At 38.2% G+C, this 27,685-nt stretch overlaps 5 protein-coding genes across 7 annotated transcripts in view; 2 read left to right on the top strand and 3 right to left on the bottom strand.

The window, feature by feature from the left end:
* fliI (FLII actin remodeling protein) overlaps positions 1 to 3,206 on the top strand; it is a 33,058-nt gene extending 29,852 nt beyond the window's left edge. Inside the window, exon 23 of the mRNA XM_034975879.2 lies at positions 170 to 3,206. Within this exon, the coding sequence (XP_034831770.1) occupies positions 170 to 304 (135 nt within the window). The 3' untranslated portion in view covers positions 305 to 3,206. The remainder of the gene's footprint in view (positions 1 to 169) is intronic.
* EMRE (Essential MCU regulator) lies at positions 2,264 to 3,681 on the bottom strand. Its single transcript, XM_034975891.2, has one exon. The coding sequence runs from the start codon at positions 3,572 to 3,574 to the stop codon at positions 3,308 to 3,310; it is 267 nt and encodes an 88-aa protein (XP_034831782.1). The 5' UTR covers positions 3,575 to 3,681; the 3' UTR covers positions 2,264 to 3,307.
* An 889-nt stretch (positions 3,682 to 4,570) lies between these two features.
* Positions 4,571 to 12,793, top strand: Gga (ADP-ribosylation factor-binding protein Gga). The gene is made up of 9 exons (XM_034975882.2): positions 4,571 to 4,704; positions 4,774 to 5,072; positions 6,122 to 6,391; positions 6,763 to 6,976; positions 7,537 to 7,815; positions 8,250 to 8,376; positions 8,984 to 9,401; positions 9,844 to 10,005; positions 10,798 to 12,793. Exons 1-9 carry the CDS (start codon positions 4,668 to 4,670, stop codon positions 11,011 to 11,013), a joined length of 2,022 nt encoding a protein of 673 aa, XP_034831773.1. The 5' UTR covers positions 4,571 to 4,667; the 3' UTR covers positions 11,014 to 12,793.
* Positions 12,794 to 13,478: 685 nt separating this feature from the next.
* On the bottom strand, positions 13,479 to 21,083 carry Lst8 (MTOR associated protein, LST8). 2 transcript variants are annotated; one of them, XM_034975887.2, is made up of 7 exons: positions 20,492 to 21,083; positions 20,188 to 20,340; positions 19,536 to 19,597; positions 16,353 to 16,506; positions 15,787 to 15,977; positions 15,423 to 15,565; positions 13,479 to 14,496 (listed from the first exon to the last, which is right to left on the bottom strand). In XM_034975887.2, exons 1-7 carry the CDS (start codon positions 20,618 to 20,620, stop codon positions 14,381 to 14,383), a joined length of 948 nt encoding a protein of 315 aa, XP_034831778.1. In that variant the 5' UTR covers positions 20,621 to 21,083; the 3' UTR covers positions 13,479 to 14,380. The 2 variants fall into 2 exon arrangements, with proteins under 2 accessions (XP_034831778.1, XP_069359425.1); XM_069503324.1 differs by having other exon boundaries at positions 20,479 to 20,598.
* Positions 21,084 to 23,049: 1,966 nt separating this feature from the next.
* LOC117988716 (high mobility group protein D-like) lies at positions 23,050 to 25,352 on the bottom strand. Of its 2 annotated transcripts, none has more exons than XM_034975889.2 (4): positions 25,196 to 25,352; positions 24,416 to 24,578; positions 24,182 to 24,325; positions 23,050 to 24,009 (listed from the first exon to the last, which is right to left on the bottom strand). In XM_034975889.2, exons 2-4 carry the CDS (start codon positions 24,563 to 24,565, stop codon positions 23,938 to 23,940), a joined length of 366 nt encoding a protein of 121 aa, XP_034831780.1. In that variant the 5' UTR covers positions 24,566 to 24,578; positions 25,196 to 25,352; the 3' UTR covers positions 23,050 to 23,937. The 2 variants fall into 2 exon arrangements, with proteins under 2 accessions (XP_034831780.1, XP_034831781.1); XM_034975890.2 differs by having other exon boundaries at positions 23,050 to 24,006.
* Between the last annotated feature and the right edge of the window lie 2,333 nt (positions 25,353 to 27,685).

Genomic DNA, 27,685 nt, shown 5'->3' with positions numbered 1-27,685 from the left:
GCTCAACCGTTCAACCGATTTTGACGAAATTTGGTACAGAGATAGCTTGCATCCCTGGGAAGGACGTAGGCACTTTTTATGCCGGAAGAGTTCCCACAGGATTTTTAAAAACCCAAATCCACGCGTACGAAGTCGCGGGCATCAGCTAGTTTACCACAATGTCCGGCAGGTATACATTCAGCACATGAAAACAATGCAGCCGGAGCGGCCGCGGAAACTGTACCTCACGCTGAAGGACAAGGAGTCTCGCCGGTTCACCAAGTGCTTCCACGGCTGGGGCGAGCACAAGAGACCTCCAGAGTAAACCAGTATATCACATGTTATATAGACTGTGTTAGCAGTGTAAGACAAAGAAACCTGAAAACCCTGGCTGACCCCAAATTGTAGTTTTTGGGTTATCAGTTATCACTAAAATTGTGAGGATTCTTAAAACTTAATTTTGCTTGGAAGGACCGCAAGGTTCAAGTAAATTTTTAGTTTGGGGACCAAGGTTCAAGTAAATTATTAGCTTGGTTTTACGCACCATACTTTTCAGAAACATTAGTTTTTTAAAATCCCCACATTTTTCAATGATTAAAAGTTAAAAGACTACTTTTTATTACGTTTTTTAGCAAAAGAACGTGAGGAAAAGAAATTGTCAACGTGTTTGGGGCCATCTTCTTTCTTACAATTTTATTATTCTGGTAAAACTTCTTGTTATAATGTATTATTGTTTCTTGACTGTGGTATAAAGTCCGGCGAACAAAACAACGCAAGTAGTTATTAATTAAACTCGATTTTTTTTCTATCAGGTGATAATTATTTCTGACACTTAGTCTAGTAATATTATGTTACAATCTTTAGTATTTAAATCCATGAAAGGTTCAAGCAGTCATAAATATGGTCATACCAGTTTCTGTTATTATGCATTTAACAAAAATGTTATCATGTTTATACACATGGAACTAAGAATGGACTTAGCTTATTACTATTTGTACATACTAAATAATAAAGTTATTGACAATGTGTGGTATAAACATGCTTAACATTTATGGACTGTCCGAACCTTGCCTATTAATAAATAATTTGTTTTATAGAGGCCATATTTACTTGTCTTTCTATCTTTTTGTATATTATTTAAATGAACCATACAGAATTACCATTATTTGATTTTAATAGGATTATTATGTATTCTAATTTCTAATATTGATTATAACTTATAAAAAAAATTTTTACAAAAAAAATAAAAACCGACTTCGTTACACAAACACTAAAAATTGAAAAATAATTTAATTTATTACCGAATATATTATGTATACAAGAGTTAATATAGTTCCATAATAATACTTTTTGGTGCCGGTGCCAATTAGCTTTAGCTGCGCGAATCGTCTAGACTTCATATTTTTATAGGACTCCACAATGGCACCTCATTGGCACCGACCCCAAAAAATATTATTATGGAACTATATTAACTCTTGTATACATAATATATTCGGTAATAAATTAAATTATTTTTCAATTTTTAGTGTTTGTGTAACGAAGTCGGTTTTTATTTTTTTTGTAAAAATTTTTTATTTCACAATTTTTAGTGGCCCCATGGAATTATGCTATGACTGGTTAAAAGTCTACTGTTTACTAAGCTATTACACTGATCGCGAGCAATTTACTCTTATTCGTTGAGGAGTTCCAGTATCTATCTTCGAAGATGTTCATCAGATCTTCACCAAATTGAAATGGGACCAACTTTGAAGTATACCCTTTCAAACAAAAAAATAATTTTCAAAATCGGTCTAGGCGTTTTCGAGTTATCGGGGAACATACATAAAAAAAAAAAAAAAAAAAAAAGATTCCGACGAATTGAGAACCTCCTCCTTTTTTTGAAGTCGGTTAAAAATAATTAATCATTCAGTATTCAATTAATTGAAACAATTATATTATCTCATTTATGTAATTTTACAGAGGACATTTCATTTTTTCTTTAGGACATTTGTGAATTGTGAGGCTCTAAAAAACCAGAATTTTATATGGTGTAAAAATAGATTATTGAATTTAAATTAACAAAAATCCCACATCTAATAGGTATTAATTATATTATATTATTCTCCATAGAGTCTCAAAACTAATTTGTGGTTTCTAAGTAAGATTCAACATTGATCAAGAATATATATTTTTTTCAATTATATATTATTATAACTACAAAAAATCTTCCTATAAACATAGTCTTCCATAAGTGGAATTAACCAATGTGGAATTAATAAGTTATGAAAAAATAAAAGACTGAAAATGCCATTTTCTGAATATATTTATTCACCACACTTGCTAACAAGCACAAGTTTATTGAGATTTCTCTACACAGTAAGGTTGGTTTCCCACTAGGCTTCGTCAGGTGTTATACTGGATGTTTTATTATTAAAAATGATTACATTTACGACCGATATTAATATAATATCAATCTATCTAGAATCTGTTGATATACTGTTAATTTGTTACATTGTTATTTGTCAAGAAAAACCATATCATTATTGACAAATAAGTGTTGTTAAGCAACATATAGACAGACTAGCGTATGCACGCGACTTCGTCTGTGTGGACTACATAAATTTAAACCCCCTATTTCACTCCCTTAGGAGTAAAATTTTCAAAAATTCCTTCTTAGCGGATGCCTATGTCATAATAGACATCTGCATGCAAAATTTCAGCCCGATACGTCCAATAGTTTGAGCTGTGCATTGATAGGTCAGTCACCTTTCCCTTTTATATATTTAGATTACAGATAGATTAATTATTAATTTTGGTAGTAAGTTGTGTGTCACAAAATGAACAGTTCGAGATGTTTTAATATCTCAAGCTGTTTTTCTGTTGTGTCTTAACACTGCTTAGCATAGTTGGAAACTAACTGGGAGTAATAACTAAGGTTTTGAGAGTAACTATGACTAGCTTAGCAGAATTGTAAAATGAGTTACTCTATGATAAAAATATGAATTTTATTATGAAAGATAATGTGATTGATTTCGAAATGAGTGTACAATATTATTGAAGGTAGTGTAATATGTATAAATAACTGTACTTATATGTATAATGTAAATACAACCAATAGCTCTTTACCAATTTCAAAATGTTTGATTAACAATTGGCTATATCCTATATTATAATGTTTTTATGTGCAAGCACAAAGTCACTAATTGCAATGTTGTTTTTGTACACACAATAAACTCTTTATTAACAAATCCAAGTTGATTCATTGACGTACCTGCATACACTCTAGTATTTCTAAATGAATTAACCTAGGAATAATTTAACATTTTGCTTAAAACAAACTGATGTGTGTTTAATCATCGTCATCGTCGTCATCAGATGGTACAAAGAGTTCATTTTCTTCTAAGAAATTAGCAATGTTTTTACTGATCGCAGCTCCAATCAGTAGTCCAGGGACGACAGCACAAACTAGACCAAGGAGTCCAAAAGGTGTTTTCTCTGGTTCAGGAAGTATAGCGCCAGTAGGAGTAGTGGTTGCTGTTCTTCGTGGGAAAACTGGCCCATATTTAGCTATATGTTTAGATTGTACTACAAGTCTCGTCAGTCTAGAAAACGCCATTTTGTTAGTTATAAAATAAAATTATTTTTAGCAGCACAAAATTTTCAGTAAATTCCACTTTGCTTCTTTGCTTTCCTTCCAGAAATTATATGATAGATTGACAGATCACAGATGACACTGACAGATAAATAGTGAATTTAATTGTACTCTGTGATCACAGACCAATGACTGTGATGGTTACTGTACTTTGGCTGCCCCACAGAATGTATAGGTACTGCCCTCTTGCTTATTGAAACACATAGAGTAATGTTGCCAGCTGAAATGTGGCAAATCCTACACTACTATGCACGAGACTTTAAAAAAAACAAGCCAAGTGCAAATCAGATAAGTGCACCGAAGGTTTCCGTACTGCAGTAGTATTTTTTCGATGTTTTGCATGATAAATCAAAAACTGTTACCTATGCCTAAAAATAAATAAAAATCTGTTTTATAATGCCCTTTGATAATATGATACTCCACTTGCTATAATAATCTTACTTTTAAAGTTGAAAATACTAATTAGCCTTGTTCATGAAAACAATTTTTTTGTATTATGACCACAATAATTTCACGGTTTTTAGATTTTTTCCCCCATAAGTCTGCTATAGACCTACCTATCTGCCAAACATGGTTCTAGGTCAAGGAGACGCTCTAGGTTTCTTGACAGACAGACAGACAATGAAGTGATTCTATAAGGGTTCTTTTTGAGGCACGGAACTCTAAAGAGATACAAAAAGCTTTAAAAAAATATGATGCTGCTGCACTGCAGACTTATGTAAAAAAAAACTATCAGCTACTAAATAAACTATGGGTATTTAGTAGTATGGTAGTTAACTAGTTGGATTTGCCTTGTCGATTTTTATATTTACGAAGTTTTATAATATCCAAAAAAAGTACGAATCTCGTACATTTCATCTCTTCTGGCAATGCTGCCATAGACCTAACATTGTCAAATTATTGACGTTTTGAGCATGGGTTTTGAGTTTTGACGTTTTTTGCCATGAATTGTTGTTATTGGTCTGTGAATTGTTGTGGAAGGGAAGGGACTTGCGTCGCTTATTAATTAGAAAAAGGATAAAAGTAATAAGTAACAGTAATTGTAATCGTTTATAAAATGAACGTCACACTCACAAGTTTGGAGGCTTTAATCTGTGAGTATATCGAGCGTTTTTAATGTTTAATATCACTAATTTTCGGCTGAACATATTGTGTTTCTTTAGTAAAAGCAACACACGAATCGCTGCCACAGCCTGATGCGCCAGCACTGGAGGCGTTCTGCGCTGTTATGCGTGACTCTACTGAAGGGCCTCAGCTCGCAGCTCAGGCTCTAGCGGCTCGCATTCATTCCCTGAACGCACGAGAAGCACTCTTGGCTTTGATGATGTTAGACCGTTGTATGCGCCGCTGTGATGCTAATTTCCACGCTGAAGTGGGCAAATTTCGATTCCTGAATGAGATGATAAAGCTGGTATCCCCTAAATACTTTGCAGATAGAACCGCTCCTGAAGTAAGGACAAGGGTAAGTTATATTATACTAGGTCTTATATTGTGACTGGATCATGCCCGCGTCTTCGTCCTCGTGAATTTAGGTTTTTGAAATTCTGTGGTAACTCTGATTTTCTGTCATATATAATCTAGGATGCAAGGTATCTCTATACCAAGAAGATGACGCATGCAACTTTGTAAATTTAGGTTTTTGGAAAATCCTGTAGGAACTCCTTGATTTTCCCGTACCAAAAGTAGCCTATGTCTTGCTTCCGGAAGCAAGCTATCTCTGTATCAAAATTTCACTCACTAAGCATTAATAAGTAATATCTTTTGCTTGTTACTTTAAAGTGTAATTTGATTGTTTGATTGCTCTGTACTTATTTCTGATTTAAAAAGTTACACTTTTCTATATATGAGATTTGAGCCCATGTTATATTATGTAATGCTATATTATAATTGAATTGAATTGTATGTTTAAAGCATGGTTCTAATTAAAACAGAAAACTTTTCCTCATAGATAAGCTCAGTTTTATGAACCACATAATTATTATAAAGTTCCTAATTAAAATTTACTTGCTAATGATCATGAACATACTTTTAATAGAATTTTGTTTATTAATAGGCTATCTATCATCATCTTTAATGACTTTTGCTTTAAATAATGCTTTGTCAAATAAATAAATAAAAATTCCTGCTTTAATGAGGTTTTATAAACCCTTTAGTCTTTATATTTATAGGTAACTGTATGATGTCTGACTTCATCTGTGTGGTTTTTGGTTTATTAAGAATTCTGTGGGAAAACTTAGATTTCTTTTTGATCTTTGATGAGAAATCCTAGAGAAAAAGTGCCTTTTACCTTCTCCAGGATGCAAGCTATCCATGTACAAAATTTTGTCAAAATTAGTTAGAATTATGAGCTGTAAAAAGATAACAGACAGAGACTTTCGCATTTGAAATATTAATATAAATGTTTTTACTTCAATAGTTGATATTCTTCGCATCTGAAATATTAATATGAATTTTGTTACTCCAATAGTTGATATTCTTTAATTATTGCAATAATTAGATGTTATTATTTAGGTCCTACAATTGCTACATGCTTGGTCTATAGAATACCCGAAAGAAACAAAGTTCAAAGTAGCGTTTGATATGCTGAAAAATCAAGGTGTCATAAAGGAAACCCCACCACCATTGCCTCCTGAAGACAATAGCGTTAATGCTCATCCGAGAGCAAAGAATGCCATTTTTGAGGATGAAGAAAAATCCAAACTGTTACAAAAACTACTGCAAAGCAAAAAGCCTGAAGATCTCCAACATGCAAATAGATTGATTAAAACAATGGTGCGAGAAGTAAGTTTTTGAACTAATACTTAATTTTTTTCTTTTTAAAGTAACAACTGGCATTACTAAGAGGGTCTTACTTTAATGCTGTGAAATTTTGGATCTAAACTTGTGATTGTGACTTGAATAAAGCTGATATAGTTCTAGACTTTGTGACTTGAATGAAGCTGATCTAGTTCTAGACTGTATTAGGAACTTCAACATGATTCGAAAACAAAGGTTTGTTTGTGATTGGTTGGTCACTCAAAATGGTTAATGCCCACTCACTTCTTTGTCTATGTCATTTGCACGAGATTATGTAACGAGTAACTTGTCTCTATGGATAGAGTAGTCTTATCTTGAACTTGAACACACTGGCTTGACCAGCTGCATTTCCCCAGGAGGAGAGGCGCAGCGAGGCGAGCAGCCGGCGCGTGGCGGAGGTGAGCGCGGCGCTGGACAGCGCGGGGCTGCTGCGCGACATGCTGCGGCTCGCGCAGGACGCGTCGGCGGACGAGGAGCAGCTTATCCACGAGCTGCACTCCCGCTGCGCGCGCCTCCGCCCCGCGCTGCAGCGCCTCGCCGCTAGCGACACGCACACCGACACACACTTGAGTGAGTGTGTATTCTTGTCATTGACATTTAGGTCCCAAACAAAAACTAATCGCTCAAGTGGCCACGTTTGCACACATAAGTATATTATGTTTCTTATTACGAAATAATTTTCAAAATGTACAAAATTGTTCATAATATCAACAACTTAAGGTTACTATAAAGTGCATAAAGTTTAATTACGATTGCAAAATATTTATAGAGGTAAATATATCCTCTTTATTTAAGTTTGTGTATGTGCGCAAGATGAATGTATTCGTTTTCTTCTTCTCCCTCTTTCTTGTCATTGGAGATAAGCAAAAATAAAAAAATTTAAAATGAAGCTCGAGAATAAAAAGAAAAAAATAAGAACAAAAATATAAGAAATATTTTAGCTTTGATGGCGATGGATGGATGGAAAGTTAAATACTTTATTACTAATATTTTTGTGGCCCAAGTGTGGTAAACGGTTACTTTATAGTTTTAGTGAAATAATAGCCATTTTTTTAAATAGAAATAGCGAGCAAACGAGCAGCAAATATTGATTTATTTTTTAATTACTTCTGTTTTCATTTATTTTCCAGGTGACATATTACACGCAAACGACGTACTAGATGAAGTGTTCGACAAATATAACAAGTTTGTTGCGGGAAAGAGGTACAAGCCAAAGGAAACAGAGAGAGAGCCCCACGGTTCAAATAGTCATAGTTTGTTAGACTTTGCTGGGGCCAACGCCCACAGGAGCGAAGAGCCAAAGAATAAATCTAATAATGCAATGGATGAGTTGGGAGATATATTTTCTAATGATAGCAGTACCAACAATACTGCAGAGTTACTTAAGCCTGTTAATTTAATGTCTACTGGTAAGAAGTATTCATCTTAATGATCAACCCATCGCTGGCTCACTACAGAGCACGGGTCTCCTCTCAGAGTGAGAACGGTTTTTTGGGCCATAGTGTACCACGCTGGCCATGTGCAAATTGGTAGACTTCACACACCTTTGAGAACATTATGAAGAACTCTCAAGGGTGAAGGTTTGCTTACGATGTTTTCTTCACCGTTAGGGCAAGTGATATTTAATTACTTAAATCGCACATAACTCCGAAAAGTTAGAGGTGCGTGCCCGGGATCGAATCCCCGACCTCCGATTAGAAGGCGGACAACTTAACCACGTCATCAGTTAAATCACTTCAATCCGTTGTACTGTTGCGACGTGATTGGAGGACAACCCATAAACCAACAAACAAACACTTTCGCATTTATAATAAGGGTACTGATGTTGTTATTTTATTGTCAGATGATGCAGAATTGTTAGGGGAAAAGGAAAAGAAAGTGGAAGGTTGGAATGAGCTGGATTCACTTGGGGAGAAATTGTTGAAGGAATCACTACCTGATAGCGCGCGACGCCTAGATCATTTTAATAGGTAAGTTATATGGTATTTTATTTACTAACTAGCTGATGCCCGCGACTTGAATTTAGGTTTAAAAATCCCATGGGAACTCTTTGATTTTCCGGGATTAAAAGTAGCCTATGTGACTCTCCAGGTCTTTAACTATACCCATACAAAAATCACGTAGATCCGTTGCTCTGTTGCGACGTGACGAACCAATAAACAAACACACTTTCGCATTTATAACATGGGTATCGTATAGGTAAGTATCTTTGAAATGACCAATATTTTTAATTTTTAGTTTATAAAACTGACTAACATCAATATATAGCTCAAACTATTGAGTTTAGCGAGAAATAACTACTTACTGATATAAATGTGTCTTCTTGTGGCTAAATGGCTGACCATTTACATCTGTTGTTTCTAAATCGCTGAATGGACTTTACGAAAGTCCATTCAGCGATAATAACATATTACGAAAATACGACACAATAACTTGTCTCCTAGGTCCTATAGTACCTAACATATGCTACTTTGATCCCCGAAACTTATCTTAGTCGCTCTTCAAAACAAAAGATGAAACCAAAATACAAAAACTGCTGACGTATCTTAGTAATTATTGTATTGTATTTTTTTACAGTAAGCACACAAAGAAAATCCCAATGAACGCGTTGGAAAAGCAATCACCAAAACACGAAACGCAAAACGCGAACACAGCGTTACTAGATCTGGATTTTTTCACCAAAAAGCCTGAAGAACAAAAGCTGTCTCCCCCTGCACATTCCTCAAAGTCAATTACCCCTAACGATGACGTAATGGTTGACATAAGCTCGAATGATACACCTACTAATCTAAATGATAATTTCAAGCTACGTACAGACAGCCCGTTAGACAATATATTAGATATAGGTACACCTTTAGAAGACAATGCCAAAACGGAGACACTAGTAGATAGTAAGAGTAATGGGAGTGAAGAAAGGAATAACACGAAGAGTAAATGTGATGTAAAGCCATTGACAGATATTAATGTGACATTGCAAAGTGTTCATCCAAGCAAGGTAATCTTCTATCTATAAATTAAAAATGAATCACTAAATGTGTTGATCATTGCAAATCTCGAGAACAGCTGAACCGATTTCGCTAATTCTTTTTTTTTATAATATTCCTTGAAGTACGAGGATGGTTCTTACGGAGAGAAAAAATTAAAAAATTTGAATCGACTGTTAGGCGGAACGAAGTTCGCCGGGGCAGCATATCCATATTCAATACTATTCATCCATATATAACATATTACTAGCTTATGCCCGCGACTTCGTCCGCGTGGACTTCATAAATTTTAAACCCCTAGTTTACGCCCTTACGGGCTGAATTTTCAAATATCCTTGATAGAAAAATCCTTGATAGATCAGTTAGTCTGACAGTCAGTCAGTCACCTTTCCCTTTTATATATTTAGATTTACAGTCCAATAACTAAGAAAATTAACATTTTTCTTTTTCAAGGTGCCTCCCCTAACAGCATACGAAGAGGAGGATGGATTGACGGTGGTGCTGCACTTCTGCAAAGACAAGCCGCGGCCCGACGTCAATGTCATTGTGGTGTCCACCACCAGCAAAAACAGATCCGCCATCGAGGACTACAAGTTTCAGGCGGTCGTTCCTAAGGTAATCTAAATATATAAAAGGAAAAGGTGACTGACTGACTGACTGATCTATCAACGCACAGCTCAAACTACTGGACGGATCGGGCTGAAATTTGGCATGCAGATAGCTATTATGTCGTAGGCATCCGCTAAGAAAGGATTTTTCAAAATTCAACCCCTAAAGGGGTGAAATAGGGGTTTGAAATTTGTGTATTCCTCGCGGACGAAGTCGCGAGCATAAGCTAGTGTTATAATAAAACTTAAAGCTAGCCTTATACTCCAGCTATCAAACTCTTCATTTTGCTGCAATTAAATTTAAACGTTTTCTCAGTAGTTAAGATTAATTTTCCTCAGTCAATAAGCTAGTTTTCACTTAAAAAACCATCATCATCGTCCACTGCTGGACATAGGTCTTATGTAGAAATTTCTACACGCCACGGTCTTGCACCGGCTGAATCCAGCGGCTGCCTCTGACTCTGTCCACCTGTCGTCGGTCTACCAGTGGCGTGCAGGTCATAGAGGCATAAATGCACTGCTTACCCCAGTTGTAATAGCTCAATGCATATTTTGTCATTATGACCTGCCAGTAAACAGGTTCCTACCTAACTAATGCCTACCTTGGCTTCTAACCTTGTGCACGCCACTGCGGTCTACCTAGCGGGGGCTCTTCGAACGCTGCTCTTTCCGGTGCGAGGTCACCATTCCAGCACCTTGGGACCCCAACGTTTATCGGTTTTTCGAACTACCCATTGCGACTTCGTTTCGAAACCCGTTGAGCTATGTCGCTTCAAAAATGATGTTTTGTAATTGTCAGGGTTACAAGGTCCGCCTGCTGACGGCGTCAGGCAGCGCGCTCCCGGCCTACAACCCGTTCCTGCCGCCGCCCGCCGTCACGCAGCTGCTGCTGTTGGGCGCGCCGCGCGCCGCGCCGCCGCCCAGCCTCAAGTTCGTGCTCAGCTACACCTGCGACGACGACGCGTGCACCGAAGTGGGGGAAGTCGCCGACTTGCCGCTCACACATATAGACTAGCGGGAATTATTTAGCAACTTTGATGACTAAGCTTACGCCTTTGGTGGTGTCTAAAAGTCATAGCTCATTACAGCCTCCCGGCATCCGACCTGCACCGCCTTGCCTCGTGCAGTAAGTATTCTTTACTAGATGATGCCCGCAAATTCGTCTAAAAATCGAAGAATTTCCACGGGTTTTTTAAAAACCTAAATCCACGTGGACGAAGTCGCGAGCATCATCTAGTATAAAATATGTACAGTACCCTGCCGAAAGTAATGTACCTTTAGAAGAAGATAGCAGATTTGTAGGGGGTTGTCCCTGTCGTTGAGACCGACTAAACGTCATATAGGTATGAGTGACAGAGACAACGCCCTACAAAGCCGAAATGTCATTCTTAAGGCCGATGTACATTACTTTCGGCCGCGTTCTGTATTTTCAATGAATTTCGTTCTACAAAATCCATTAAAAAATATACTGAATCAAAATCATGAATATGTATCATGTATGTCTGTACTTACGTATGAATATAGCACTCTTAAGTCCTAATACCTACTTGAAGTAAATACCTGCTTATCGCTATCCAACTTCACTTGCCGTGCGAGAGCGAGAGGTCGGACACCAGCGGTTGCTCTAATTTGTTCGTTGAAGTGGGATAGCGTGGTATTTACTTCAAGTATAAGTCGCGCAAATTGCTATTGCGCTAGAACCATGTCTCATTAACATCGAAATGACGTCATTTTGACGTATATTTAAGTAAAAATATACCATCAGCTCGAAACTTCAGTCTAGTACTGACGTCACTAAAATAGCGGCCACGCTCATTAACAATTTGCGGGGCTTATAGATATTACATGCGCCTGATCCATCTTCATTATACATTCATGATCAAAATATATTTTCTTTCTTTCTTTCTGACACATTATACATACATTGTTTTAGCCGGTTGTCGCGCCGCGGTAAAGCCTGTTGATAGCGCAAAATGCTTTTTGACGTACTTATAGTAGATAAGTTGAGATGACGCTAATGTTGACTTGGGCGTAACAGTAACAAAAACCTTCTCTACAATGAATTTGCGTTTTTATTGCTACGCTCAAATCACCACTAATCTGTGTGAATGTTAACTATTGCATTTATTGATACTGTTTCTAGTCTCAAATCACAATTTTTGGTCTCGACATTCCTATATTTAGTTACTTAAATTTATTTTTTACCTGTAATATCTCACTGACTGAATACTACAATGGGGCCGATTCTCTTGTACACAATCTCTAAACTAAACTAAAATGGCACGTCTAAATCTATTGCTATCCCTTTTATAATGTTGCTTGCGGAAAAGGATGGCACTAGATTTAGACCTGTTAGTTTAGTTTAGTTTAGAGATTGTGTACAAGAGAATCGGCCCTATTGCCAATTAATTTATCTTGCGCGCCTCGAATGTAAAGTACTGATTTTTGACGGTTATTTTTTTCTGCTGTTAAAAACTTATTTTAAGCAGCGCTTATGATGAGATTTTTGGTATTCAGAAGTACTTACTATTAGATCTGAATTTGTGAAAAATTGCAGTTTTATATGTAAAGTTCAAATGTATATGTTTGTGTTTGTCAAAAATGTATATTTATTATGTCACTTTTATTTATATAGAAGATACGTACGGTTATTATAGATATGTATAGATTTGTTTTATTTTACGTTGCTGTGCAATAAAATATACTTAATGGAAATTATTACACATAGATACATAATATGACTTAAAAATATAATTATTTATATTATTATCTAAAGAATAAATTGTATTCGCTTACTTTTTTGTTTTATTTCATAACTAGCTGATCCCCGCGGCTTCGCCCGCGTGGATTTAGGTTTTTAAAAATCCTGTGGAAAGTTTTGATTTTGCAGGACAAAAAGTAGCCTGTTCATAGTAGCCCGCAAACGCAAGGATGCAGTACTAAATTCCATAATAACATGTGCACGCATGATTTCTTTAAAATCCCGTGGGATCACCTCAATATTTTAAAAATGCAATTCCTTACAGCATCAGGGCTGAGGAGTTGGGGCCTCGAGTTCAAAGTCTTTATTTGGTGAGTACCTCCAATATCAATGTATAACCGACAGTTTCTAAATCTCATCAGTCTTGGTGGTCAGGTCCCCTGCAGCAGCAGGATTGAGGAGTTGGAATTTAATTTTTTTATGGGACAACTGGTTACTGGGGGACAATGTAATAGTTTCTCTATCTTATCTAGTTTAGAAATCTCGGAGATTTCGGTCTACTGAAAGTCAATTAAAAAAAGAGCCTGTTACTCTTTGGTTAATTCTCTAGTCTGTGAAAGTGCCATCAAAATAGGTTCAGCCGTTGCGAAGATGAGCCCGTTCAAACATATAGACACATCCATTTTATTTATTAGAATAGATTAATATAGATAGCTTATAATTTAAAAACAAATATTATAACTAAATCATTTATTTTGTAACAAACAGCTATTTACATGTACTTATGTTTATATATTTACATAGTAAATGCACATACATTTAAGAAGAACTTATTTACATGAACTTAACACTATGACTTAAAAATCAGTAGTTGCAACTTGTACTTTGCACTAATACATGGCAGTAGTTAAACTTAACGAAATGCAAAACCCGTGACATTACCGACCGGAGACCTGATAGGCTTTACGTGCTCTACGAGGCACGCAACAAGGTAACTTCCAGACTCCAGGCTAGTAGGAACTAAGAGAATTTCTTGACAGAAAACCCAATACCTATTACAGAACCTCGTTATCCGCACTCAAACATGCTGACCTCTAAACCAACGAGGCGATCAGGCATACACATTGACCTTATACAAGTACACTGGACTTGCGATTGTCGACTTGTTTTTAAAGTAACTTGATTTTCGTCAATTTGGCGCTGATAACACTTCCGTAGATGATGACCGATGACCTGAAGAAGGTGGTGGGGAGCGGATGGATGAGAAAGGCGGAGGACCGTGTTTGGTGGCACGCTCTTGGAAAGGCCTATGTCCCGCAAACAGGCTGATGGATTGGATTGAACACTGCAGTAAACATGTCAGAAGGTCATGTGAGCGTATGGGAACTAAGGCCCGGTTTCTGCTTTAGCGAGCCTACAGGAGATATATAAAGTCAACCAATCAGATTTTTAAAAGATGACGTGATATTTTTTCACGTCATATATTCTGACTGTTTAATGATTAAACAATAAACACATCTATCGGCTCCGCTTAGGCGGAAACCAGGCTTAAATGTTAGTGATGACTTGATAAGACATGTGTCAACACGTCACCGAGACGAATTCCCGGTACACATTTTGTGTACGACATCTTTTCCGGCGTACTTGTTTATTATGTCCATAATATCAGTGGCCGTACGCTTTACACAGCCTGGTCTCTGAACGCGAGAGCGGTGATGGGTTTCTGGTGTCCGCAGTACTCCCGCTCCAGCGTGCCCTTCTCCAGATCCCACAACCGAGCGTAGCTGTCTGATGAACCTGGCAAACAAATAAAAATATTTTGAAACAAAAACCCTCTGACGAGAAATGGAGGACCGTCGAGAGGAAATCGCCCTTCTCGCGAGCCCTGGCCTCTACGAGGACCTGTGGATGATGGACACGGGGTGGTCCGTCGCTCACTGTACGGCCCTCGTGTTGACGTGTTGTGGTTCCGGCATGCCTCTAAAGGCCGGACCGTATTACAACGGCGCTGCACTGCATGGCACAAAGCGTAAAAATATTATTTCTATTATTTCGTACTAGCTGATGCCCGCGACGATTTAGGTTTTTTTTAATCCTGTGGGAACTCTTTAATTTTTCAGGATAAAAAGTAGCTTATGTCCTTCCCCGGGATATAAGCTAACGCTGTACCAAATTTCATCAAAATTGGTTGAACGGTTGGGCCGTGAAAAGCTAGCAGACAGACAGACACACTTTCGCATTTATAATATTAGTATGGATAGTATGGATGGTGAGTCGCACTAGAGCGGCGCTGCATAGCGCGTCGCGGCATACAGACCGTTCACTATAACTGGTCCCTTGCCGTCAAGTTGGCACCATTGCTTTATTCAACTTAGGGTTTATAATTGTGTGATTTGCAATGGTGCCAACATAACGTCAGGGGTCAAGTCATAGTGTAGTGAAGGGGTCTGTAGAGAATATTTTGAAGCGAAGCGACGCGCCGCGCAGCACTACTGTAATGCGGTCCGGCTTTAACGCGGTAGTGGGTCTGCTTCAGCGGACACCCGCTGACGGAGTAACGAGGAGTTGCCGATTTCTTATGCTCCATCGTAATCGTCGAGATGGAATTTCGTGAGGTTTTTAATCGGCAGGAGTCCGACATAATGGGGGCCGGTGGTATCCATGATGGATTTTCCCTACGAAAAAAAGGTCCTCGCAGCGGCGATTAAGAACGATTACTGTACCTGTGAAGAGATACCGCGAGTCGAGAGTGAAGGCCGCGTCCCACACCCAGCGCTGGTTCTCGTGGCGCAGCTCGCGCAGCAGCGTCCAGTCGCTCGTGCGCCACACGCGCGCCGAGCAGTCGCCAGACGTCGTCACCAACATTCTGCCGAGGCGGATTTGCATTGCTTCAGTTACCAACTAAAACTACTGTCCTGCTCTGACACTCTTAGACATTATGACGTTTTACAGGACTGAACAGAAAAAGTAATGTAACTTTTTATTATAATGTTCCTCTCTTTTTTCCTCCGACATGGCGTACTGAGACTGTTCTAGGTCTAGGTCGGTACTCTGATTAGTATAACACACAGGAAACATTGGTCTCACGTGGAGTCGTAGCTGAACTTGCAGCGCAGCGCGTACTTGTCGTGCGCGCGCAGGTGCTTGCGCGGCACGGGGCGCGGCGGCGCGCCGCCCAGCGACCACACGTAGCAGTTGCCCTTGTTGTTGACGGCGGCCATCAGCTTGCCCGACGGGTCGATCGCGATGTCCTGGATGCTGCTCTCTGCCTCTGGAATCTGAGTTCACCGGCCTCATGTGAACAACTACAGCTGAAGTGGCAATGGGCATGGGCATGGCACATAGTCCAAAAAACCGTCAGACGTTGGGGGTTGAGGTGCTGGAACTTGCACCGGAAAGCGCAGCGTCGGAAGACCCTCCCACTAGGTAGACAGACGACGTCAAGCGAGTCGCAGGGGGTAGCTGGATTGAGATTTCAGACGACGCAAGACTGTGGCGTCCCTATGAGAGACCTATGACACTATTTTCAATTAAATAGTTCTTCTGTAAACACATGTGTATTCCCAAGCGACTAGATCATTTAAAAATTAGTTAAAATTGTTCAAACCTTTAACAATAGAGAAAAAGAAGAAATCTTTAAGAAAAGAGTTTACCAGTTGTTCATTGTGATCAGTCTTCAAATCCCAGATGTGTATGATGCCGCTCTGGCCGCCGACCATGATCTGCGACTGGTCGGGGTGCAGCACCACGGCGTTCACCGGTGCCGGCACTTGGAATATCTGCTGGCATTGGAACGGCCGACCTGCTCTACAAATAACAAAAGATACCCTTTTAACCCCTAAAAAACAAGTCAAGAATGAAAAAAGGGACCCTTATAGAATCACTCTGTTGTCTGTTATATCAAGAAACCTATAAGGTACTACCTACCCAGTGGCGTGCACAGGGTTTGAAGCCAGGGTATGCATTAGTTAAGTAGGAACCTGTTTACTGGCAGGTCATAATGAAAAATATGCATTGAGCTATTACAACTGGGGTAAGCAGTGCATTTATGCCTCTATGACCTGCACGCCACTGTACCTACCTACCTACTTCCTTGACCTAGAATCATGAAATTTGGCAGATAGGTAGGTTTTATAGCACACTTAAGGGGGATAATCCGAAAACCGTGAATTTGTGATTACATCACAAAAAAATTAAAGTGTGTTCTTGTATAAAATATAGTTTTTAACTTTTCTCTGTCCTCGTGTACTTTTCCTTCTGAGTGGGGGAAAGCCTTTGTTATCCCAATACCTAAAACCTCCAATCCGACATCCCCCACACACTTTCGACCAATCTCCATTCTTCCTTTTCTGTCCAAAGTCCTTGAGCGCATTGTTAACAAACAACTGAGTCTCTTCCTTACTAAAAATAACATCCTATCTTCATTTCAATCTGGCTTTAGACCCGGCCATAGCACAGTCACTGCGCTAATTAAAGTCTGCGATGATATACGGAAAGGTATGGATAACAAGTTAGTCACTGTTCTCATTCTCCTCGATTTCAGCAACGCTTTTAATAATGTCGACTTCGACCTACTTCTTGCGATATTAAGTTCCCTGAATGTATCCTCTGACGTAATTAATTGGTTCAGATCGTACCTAAGCGGACGTCAACAATGTATCAAAATCGATGGCAAGTGTTCCACGCTCTCACCGCTCTCTGCAGGTGTCCCACAGGGTGGGGTCCTGTCTCCTCTTCTCTTCTCTATTTTTATTAATACAATCTCCTCGGTCATTTCATCTTCCTTTCATTTTTACGCTGATGATTTACAAATTTACACTTCAGAAACCGTTGAGCGCATTCCAGCTGCAATTAACACACTAAATTCAGATTTGGCCAAGGTTTGCGAGTGGTGTAAGTGCTATGGACTTGCGGTAAATCCGATCAAATCGCAAGTAATCATTATTGGTAATCCCAGAATGCTCTCTAAGCTACATAATCTACCTGCAGTCCGCTTCGATGGTATAGCATTGCCATACAGCAATAAAGTCAAGAACCTTGGCCTAATCTTGGACAATTCTCTCTCTTGGGGTCCACAAGTGGGGGAGGTGGGGCGGAGAATCTTCGCCACTATTGGATACCTAAGACGGTTGAAAAATCTTCTGCCAATAAAAACTAAGATTACGTTAGCTAACACACTTTTGTTGCCAATATTAGACTACGGTGACTCTTGTTATCCGGACCTGACACAAGAACTTTTAAACAAGCCTTGTTTGCCAACCAATGTTTCATCTTCGGCCTACGAAAATATGATCATGTATCAGAGTTCCGTGCTAAACTAAAGTGGCTGCCAGTATCTCGGCGGAGGGAGATGCACGCTTTGTCGCTCCTATATCGTATTCTGTACTACCCTCAAACACCATCATACTTAAAAGAACGGTTTTCCTATCTTGGTGAGAACCATCAGTTCTCCCTCCGCTCCAGCACCGACAATAAGCTTATGACTCCACACAGCCGCACGGTATACTATGGTAACTCTTTCACCACTAACAGTGTCAAGCTCTGGAATTCTCTCCCAGCTGAAATACGTCAGGCGAAATCCTTAAACACCTTCAAAATCGTTTGAAGAACTATTATTTATCTATGTAAACAGAATTATGTAGTATATTATAGAGATATGTATATGGGTATATATAATTATATTTATTTGTGTATTATTTGAATGTACTGTGTATGTAGTCTAATTTATAATAATAATAACTAGGGCCATTTTCGGCTGCCGCACCAACCCGTGCTTTCGTGATTCCTTTCGTCAAAGGTTGCCTGGAAGAGATCGCTTTAGCGATAAGGCCGCCTTTGCATGCTACATCTATTAGAATAAGATCCTGTATTGTGTTTTTTCAATGTTTACTTTGTGTTGTGTGCAATAAAGTGTCAATAAAATAAAAAATAAATAAATAGTTGCTATTTAGAAATACGATACTACTACTATGTACTTTCAAAGTAAGATAATATAACAAGTGGAGTATCATATGAAACTCCCTGGAGTATTGCCCTGCTCTGATGCACAAATGTAGTGTCCACTTAGGGAAACATAATATCATTTACCCTGAGGATGTTACTTCAATTCCAGTCAAAAAGGTGCTGCTGTATTTGGCGGCCACAGGATTTGACAAGGAATTGTGGAGTCAAACACGATAGATCAGAGACGGTCGCAGTGATACAGGGATATCAAGAACCTGCATAGCCCCAAAGAAGAAAGAAGAAGATCATATGAAAGGGCTTTACTTTTTATGCATAATAGTTTTTGATTTACCATGCAAAATGTCGTAAAAATACGACTGTAGAACTGAACCCTACAACAAGAATTGTAGATCAAAAGAAAAAATCATCAGAAAATACAAAGTCAAAACTTTGTTTTTTCTGATGATTTTTTTCTTTGGATTTAGGTTTCTAAAAATCCTGTGGGAAGTGTTTGGTTTTTCGGGATAAAGTTACCTAGGTCACTCTCCAGATCTTTAACTAAGCAAAAAATCACGTCAATCAGTGGCCCTACCGCGGTTGTTTGACAGCTACAATGTCACGATCGCAATCATCTCTGATTGGTTAATGCTCGCGCACTATTGGCCACAATGCATTGTTGCAACAAGAATCGCACAAATTCAGCCAATCAGAACAATTGAGATTGTAATAATGATTGATGCAGGTTTTAGACAATCGCCCTGCAGTTGCTCTTTTGCGATGTGATTGAAGGACAAACCAACAAATCACTAAACAAACTCATTTTCACTTTTATAATATTGTGTAGTGATAGTTATTTGATAAATCCTAATTGATTAAACTACAAAATACTGTACCTTAAGTCCCATATTCTTGCAGTACAGTCTTCACCACCTGTGTACATCCATTGTCCATTTTCCTAAAAAAAAATTGATACACATTGCACGGAAAAGGCAGTTTTATAAAAATTTAAATAAGACTAAAAATACTAGAATTTAAACTATTGTGAGTGCTATAGACTAAAAATACTAGAATTTAAACTATCGTGAGTGCTATTTGAATCCTCCTGGATGTTGTGTGCAGAGGCCCATTGAATACTGGAGAGGTTAGAAATAAGTCGGGATACTCCGACAAACACAGATTAAACTCAATGTTTAGTTTGGGGCACATATAATACTTATAGCGAGGCTTTAAAGTATTCTTCTTTGAAGCATTTTTTTAAACGAGATGGACAAAATTTGCCCCAGGCTGAACTATGCCTATCATGAACTTAATGCCAGGACTGCAAAACAACATGCGACCTTTTTTTTCTTCTCAAAAATAGAAGATTTTTACTATTAAATGGCACATGTATTATCATCTCTGTACACTCTCTGGGCATCTCCATACAATTTTTGTCCATCTCCTTTAAGTAGATTCTCCAACTCTTAATTTCCCACATAGCGCAATTAGCATGTGCAGCATTGGTATTAGAAGTCCTGTAAGGAAGAGGATAAAATTTTAATCTACCTGGAAACCAACTCTGGACACATTTTTGACAACACCCTCAAAATTCAAGACTGGGTCTGGATTAGCGCTGGCTAGGTCATACATTCTGATGTGTTGGTAGCCACATGCTGCAACCATCTGGCTGTTGGGGTTGATTTCCAAATCATTTACTTGCTGTAAAGAAACATTATTATTTACATAAAAATGGTGTTAACTCACTATCTTGTCTGTATTTTATATTCCTACTTATTTTCTCTTGTTTCTTTTATTTATCTGTTACTGTGAATAATTGTAATATTGCAGTGTTCACACGTTTTTAGGTTACCGAATCTGGGTGCTGCATAGTCCGTAAGCAAACGCCGCTGTGTGCCTGCCATAACTTAATAGTGTGATCATATCCTCCTGTAACCAACGCCACCTGGGAACCGCTTCCTACGGTTCCTTCGCCTGCCATTTTTTTGATCCAAATGCACGTTCGTTATGTTTATAATCTCATTGAACCGTTCCTTTAGCTAATCAGTCAAAAAACAGTCCTGCTGTGAACGTATTAAAAGATCAAGGTAGCGCACAAGACACCGCAATATCGAATGAAGTTATGTCAATTTAAAAATCACAATAATATTGTTGAAACACTTTTAATCATTTTGGAGGTTCGGAGAGGCATAGGGAGTTGTGTACATCGATGATTGTGGAGAAATCGGAGGAAGGCCTTTGCCCCGCAGTGGGACTGGCTTATTGGCTTGTATCTAGCCTAGATTAGAATATTTGTACAATAATATTAACAATTATCCCCAAAACAATTAACTTTAACACGTCTTCGAGTTCTTCGACATAAATCATAATTTCAATTTTCAATCATTCAATTTAAAAAATAAATAATAAAAATACAGTGCGACAAGCACCGACCGACAAGGCTCTCTTGGCACTTGAATGACATTGGACAGGGGGGCGCTGGTGGAGTAATTATCTCTATGGGCTAAAAGCATAAAAGAATCTTAAGCCGTAAAATAAATTAAAAAAAAAAAAAAATCTTAATCAATCATATCAATTTCAATTTCATTTTATACTAGCCCCAAAGAATTTCTAAGTAGGTACCTACTACTTCGTATAGAGTAGGTAGGATGTATTCTAAGTTGACACTAAATTGTTGGTTGACCGAGCACGCATGGATGGATTTAGGCTCCTAAAGAAATTTTATGTACTTTTCGTAAGAATTATTACCTCCTATGTCGATGGGAGCATTATAATAAAATATATTCTCTATCTAAATGCACTGGTCACTTAGAGCTCCCGCAGACTTACAATTTCAAGTTGGGCAACTAAATTGGAGAGTATACTAATAGGCATTGTAACTTATGAGTATGACAACCCGCACATCATGTCCAACTAAATCGTTCAACTAAATAATTGGGCATCGATCGTATCAGAGTCGAGATTCCCTTCCGACTGTGCACAATTAAAAGTTGACCAACTATTGGCCAACTGCTTATTAGCATGGAGACCTATGCAAGCTCGCAGACTATCCAACTTAATTGGTCAGTCGCACGGCAAGATGCAATAGGACAATACGCGCACGCATGATTTCCCCGCGCCCAGACCATTGACGACTTTGCAGTACATCTTTTTCAACTCGCATTTTTATGAATTGTATGTGCTTACCCACTACCCAGTGACACTCGCGCCTTCAAGACAAATTTTATGACGTATGCAAGATAACATCATATCATAACTATGACGTTACCCATATTCTAATCTATCACTTTACAGAGAGAGTTGGTTATTTCCCACATTTCCATGCACATGTCACCACGCTAGCAACACTGTCACCAACTAAATCATTGAACTAAATCAATTAGATCTGCGGCTAACAATGAATACAATATAGTTGGCCGATTAAATTGTGAAAGTTCGCGATTTAGTTGCTCAACAGTCGTTCAACTTGAAATTGTAAGTCTGTGGGAGCTCTTACATTACAAATCCAATGGAAAGCAAAGAACTCAATTTTAATAATAATATTGATCTTTAATCACACATTAAAGTTGTTTCTATTATATTCTATACCAAACTATCAGGTCGTATTGTAGTTACTATCGATTATCGATATCAATAAGCGAAAAACTGTTATTTCTTTGTTTTGAGTACAAAAAATAGAATTTATTTGCAACTTTTACATTCAAATAATTTTATCAAAACAGAAAAGTCGAATATCGACTTTCTAGGTGATATATCGATTTTTTGGGGACAAGAAATCGATTCTCCAATGCGCCATTATTGGCTATTATGATTGCCATGCCTATTTCTCTGCTGAGCAAAAACAAAATGGCGTCAATGCGTCGTTCCAATTCGGTGGTTCCAATTTCCAATCGCCCGTTCAGTTTGTTACTTTACTCCACAGAGTACATTGAATATTGCTTTACTCTAGGCCGTCTCAATAAATGTACCGGTGAGACGCAATGTCATAGATAATATACTAATACGGGTACGCAATGTGATGTGCCATGAAAACATCAAATTATTGATGACCCAATTAACTTTTACTAGACCGAATGAATCAGTAGGTACTGATGTACATATTTTTATCTAGTTAGGTATAACCTAGGCACATGACTGACTACACAATTGATATATATCATACTTATGCCTTTAGTTAGTAGGTAGTCCGCGACATGTTGAGATGGCAATCTGGGTATGAGGCAACGGGACGCCCCGTACGGAGGCTATGCGGGTGCGTGAAGTTTCTCCAACTGCCATCTCGACCTGTCGCGTACTTTACCTACATATTTTTATTAACTGCTTTAGGTATACTTACCTTGATACTATTAACATCACAGATTAAAGTAGCATAAATACCTTTAGCCAGGAAATTAAGAATGAAAAGACAAATTGAAAAATAGAATCTTATATGAAATTACTTTATTGAACATGTAAAATCCGTATTGACATGAGGAATGCTAATTCTCATTTTTAAAAATAACACAAATGTAAAATTTGAGAGACTAATCACATTGAAAACCTACCTATAACTAAAAATACAACATACACATCAATTTCCTAACAGATCGGGCTCGAGTCCCAACTGATCTTAGCTTAAAAGTTTGGTACCATTATAAGCATTGAAATTTACAATGAGAGAGGTAGGTTTAATTAACAATAAGCTGTCACTTCATACATATGGAATTGTCTCTTATTTTACATGTTGACATAGTTTGACCAAAACTTGTCTATGTGGGCAAAATAAATCTAAGACGTAAATTATACTTATGGCATATCAAATCGATTTAAAGAGCTTTACGGCAGAAGGATTGTAGTAGACACAGTTTTGATAAAACCATTCAAAATACAATTAAAAGGTGAGCATCCAGAGTCACAGCGAACTTAACGAGGGAGGGCTAACTGTACAATTCCCCAGTGTATACATGCTAACACTTAAATTATTTTTTTTAGGCTTGAAAACCCTAAAGACAACAAGCCTGCGAAGAACTTTCCAAACTCTGCACACTTAAACCTAAACACTACTCAATACTACGACCAAGACATAAGTAGTAAATAACACCTGTCAAATAATCAACAATTTTATCATATCCACCGAATATAAATACATTAAATTGTTAATTAATCTTTTTCTTTGAATCATTAATAATCTGTAATAATCATAGAAATTAAGAACATATGGAAATACAGACTTTGGAAAGTCGGTCCGATTTTACTTTGTTAATAAATTAAATCCAGTAAATTTATTCAATATGAACAGAAATGCCTATGGTAAGGAGATCATTCGCTTTCCTCGTCCTCCTCCTCGCCACCATCCTCATCCTCAGACTCCTCCTTCTTCTTCTTAGCCTTCTGAAACAAGTTGTACAATCAAATCACCTGTGTACAACTTTGCACTGCTATCTCTCGATGATAAAGGTACAATACATATCGCTTGACATGATAACAAGTTTGCAACAAAATTATTAACTAAAACAATTATGAAAATGAAATAGTTTTGAAAATAAGCAAGAGAAATACTCACGGGTGCTGGAGCTTTCTTGCCCTTCTTTCCTCGCTTTTGGGGCTTCTTGCCGCCACCGCCTTCACCACCTCCACCATTGGCATTATATGATTCTAGATCTTTAGTGTATTGCTCCTTTGCTTCAGCCGCCTTTTCCTCCCATTCCTGGATAAGCAAAATATACAAACAATAAAAAAACAGGTTAGGACAAAGACCTAATTAGAGAAATATTTGATAAAATAATAGAAAGCTTACACTCTTGTCCTTCATCCCCCTCCATATTTCACCTCCCTTTTTAGCTATTTCGGTGACTTTTAGACCGGGATGTTCAGACTTGATTTGCTCTCTTGCACTGTTGAGCCAAATCATGTATGCTGACATAGGACGCTTCGGCTTGTCCGTCATTTTAACTTTTTTCCTGAAATAAAATAAAGATACAAGTTATTAAAAGCGTGGCAACAGGTTAGGAAGCTCGAACAACCATTATCTTTCGAGCTAACGTGCAACCACGCGCCCATTAGCTTTGCACGAGAAGCGTTTTGGCGGGAAACGTTTTTGTAGTCTTATTTTAGCAAAATAATGAATTCAGGCAATTAATTAACCTTTAATACGCTAAATTACACTAATTCGACTAAGTTTTAACGTAAAAATCGATGAAATAAGTAATCGCCCCATACATCGAGTTCACTGGCCTATGCTTCGGTCGAACGAGCCATTTTGTTTTCTCATATTGTGTTGAAAATACGCAATAAGTTTAGATGACATAATTACCAAATAGATCTTGAAGTATTTAACAAAAGATCGTAGAAGAACTGTTGCAGACGTTCAATGCAAAAGAATCGAGAAATTAATTATTAGAAATAGGGCGTCCTTTCCCATACCCACGCGTACTACGAAAGTAAGACGAAGCCTATAGCCATGTTTGACTCAAAATTCCAACGTGGATTGAAAGATATTATTACGAATCACGGACTAATAATCACAATTAAGCTTATTAAAACGCGTAGGTTTAATTAGAAAATTGATTAGACTTACCTTATGGCGAAAATTTTGAATTATTTTTGAACTGGTACACAACCAAACTGCAGACGTAGAGAACCAGAAGAAAATGTATGGAGCTCGAAGTAATGTTCCCAGAGCAAGCTAGCTTGGGTCGTCTCGCGTCGCTACTACAGCGACATCTATGTCGTTCCTGATTGGCTGACGCTGGCAGTTCTACCAACTACACAAGTTCACGGAAGCATCTTGTACTACGTATATCCGTAAAGTATAGGCTAATGTCTCCATTCGAAATAGCACCTTATTGGACGATGATAAAGCTTAAATTTTACTGAGCGTGTTGGCCCCGTACATTGTGCTTAAAAAAATTATTTGGTGAAATACTACGAAAATAACAATAATTTCTATTAAATCACATCATAGTATGATGGTTTAAGAACAAATAAACATTTTTCATGACAACTTTTCATATATTAATTTAAAGAAGTATCTCAAAATGTGGTTTAAGCCTCTTTAAGGTTTCCCTTATGAGAGACTCACAAAAGAAATCGCGCCAGATTTCGAATGCCGCCAACGTTTACTTCGAAAATATAAAAAGCGCGGCAAACGAAGTGGGAAAGGGATGCCAATAAAACAACGTTTGTGAGCGCGTTTGTTTACGATTTGATATTTTGAGGAACTTGAGAAATAGTTTTTATTTCTTGGCGTATAAGGGTGTAGTGCTTAAGATGTTAGCAATAAAATACATTCTAGATATTCAGTGAACTGAAACTGAATAATATCTTCAAGAGATAAGAGCACTGAGCAACACAGATTAAGTATGTAAGTAGGTAACTATACCTATAACCTGCCTACCTAATATACCACCTACCCATTTATAGGCAGTAGGTGCATAGAAGATAATAACGAACATACCTACTTATTTTATTTAAAAATTGTAAAGTTTCTATATTATAACTAAAGTGTCACCACATAACTCACATAATACCTATTATATAGGTATCAACTATCATATCGCTGTTAAAATCTAAAAAACTCGGTCAAGTGCGACTCGGACTCGCACAGGGAAGAGTTCCGTACCTTAGTACAAGAAATAACACTTTTTTTTTAATTTTCATGGCGAAAATTTTGAAATTTTTAGTATTTGTTGTAATAGCGGCAATATAAATACAAATTCATATTCTGTGAAATTTCACGTCTCTATCTATTATGGTTCACAATGATACAGCCCGCTGATAGACAGACGGATGGAGGGACGGACAGTGGGGTCCCGTTGCTACCCTTCGGGAACGGAACCCTAAAAAAAGAGGAAGTCGTTAAAAGTTCCACTGCGTGTAGAAAAAACGTACCTACCGGTTCTTGGCGCGTCTTTACTACACTTTTTGCCCGTTAAGTGGTTCGTATTAAAATAATTCAAGTAAGTAGTACTTAGGTACCTTACTATTGTAATAGTGCGAACCCTTCGAGTGAAAAAGTGAGCGTATACCAAGGCCCCAGGGTAAAGCAATATAGTGTAAGATCTCTCTATTATTATAGTTCATTAGCAGGTACAATTTCTCACCACCTTTTACTACTATACCGGTTATACTTGTATGAAATAGGTAGGAAGGTACTTACTTACTTACGTGGGGTGCCCGCCGGCCGCCAGGTAACCTCCCAGTGTGCCTGGGTGCTGTTGGTCCCTTTTGGATGAATTGGCTCCCTTGCGCCCCGGTAACATGGCTAATAATTTCTATTCGGGAATATTGTTAGCTATAGTATAATGACCTGGCAGGGGGGGTCGGTATCTCCGCGTGTCCCTCCGACTAGCAGAGGGCACAGTGGACGAAGCAAAGGATGGGACGCGAGCGATGTGCGGGGAAACGCGTTGTCGCCCGTTTGTGCACCTCGGACATGCGGCGGGGGACCTCCCGAGTGGGTACCCGGTGGAGGGTCCGCCTCGGCGGATCGCGGTTGATTGCTTCGGTGTTTCCGTGACCCAGTCACCAGGGCCCAGGCGCAGGTACGCCGCTGGGTTTTAGTGGGTATTCCGGTCGCCTCTCACATTACACATACCTTCCCTGGCTGGCTGGTTTCCGAGGGGGATGCGTAAATGCATTTCCCAGCGATAAAAAAGTAAAGTAATTACTTACGTGTTAACTAATACTAGTTAATTTATATCCATACTAATATTATAAATGCGAAAGTGTGTCTGTCTGTCTGCTAGCTTTTCACGGCTCAACCGTTCAACCGATTTTGACTGGTACAGGGATAGCTTGCATCCCGGGGAAGGACATAGGCTACTTTTTATCCCGGAAAATAGAAGTTCCCACAGGATTTTTAAAAACCTAAATCCACGCGGACGAAGTCGCGGGCATCATCTAGTTTTTTATGAATAAGTAATATAGAATAGGTAAGTAGTTACCTACTTATAAAAAAAATTGTTTTATGGTTTTATTTTAGCATTTAAACTATCGTGAGTGATTTCCATTATACATGTCTCACATCCGGCTTTACTCACGTGTTCAGTCGACGCTAGACCGACTA

Source organism: Maniola hyperantus, chromosome 15 (assembly GCF_902806685.2).
Source record: "Maniola hyperantus chromosome 15, iAphHyp1.2, whole genome shotgun sequence".
NCBI classification, from domain to species: Eukaryota; Metazoa; Arthropoda; class Insecta; order Lepidoptera; family Nymphalidae; genus Maniola; species Maniola hyperantus.
The sequence above is the reverse complement of the archived record's forward strand: the minus strand, read 5'-3'. Positions and strand labels throughout refer to the sequence as shown.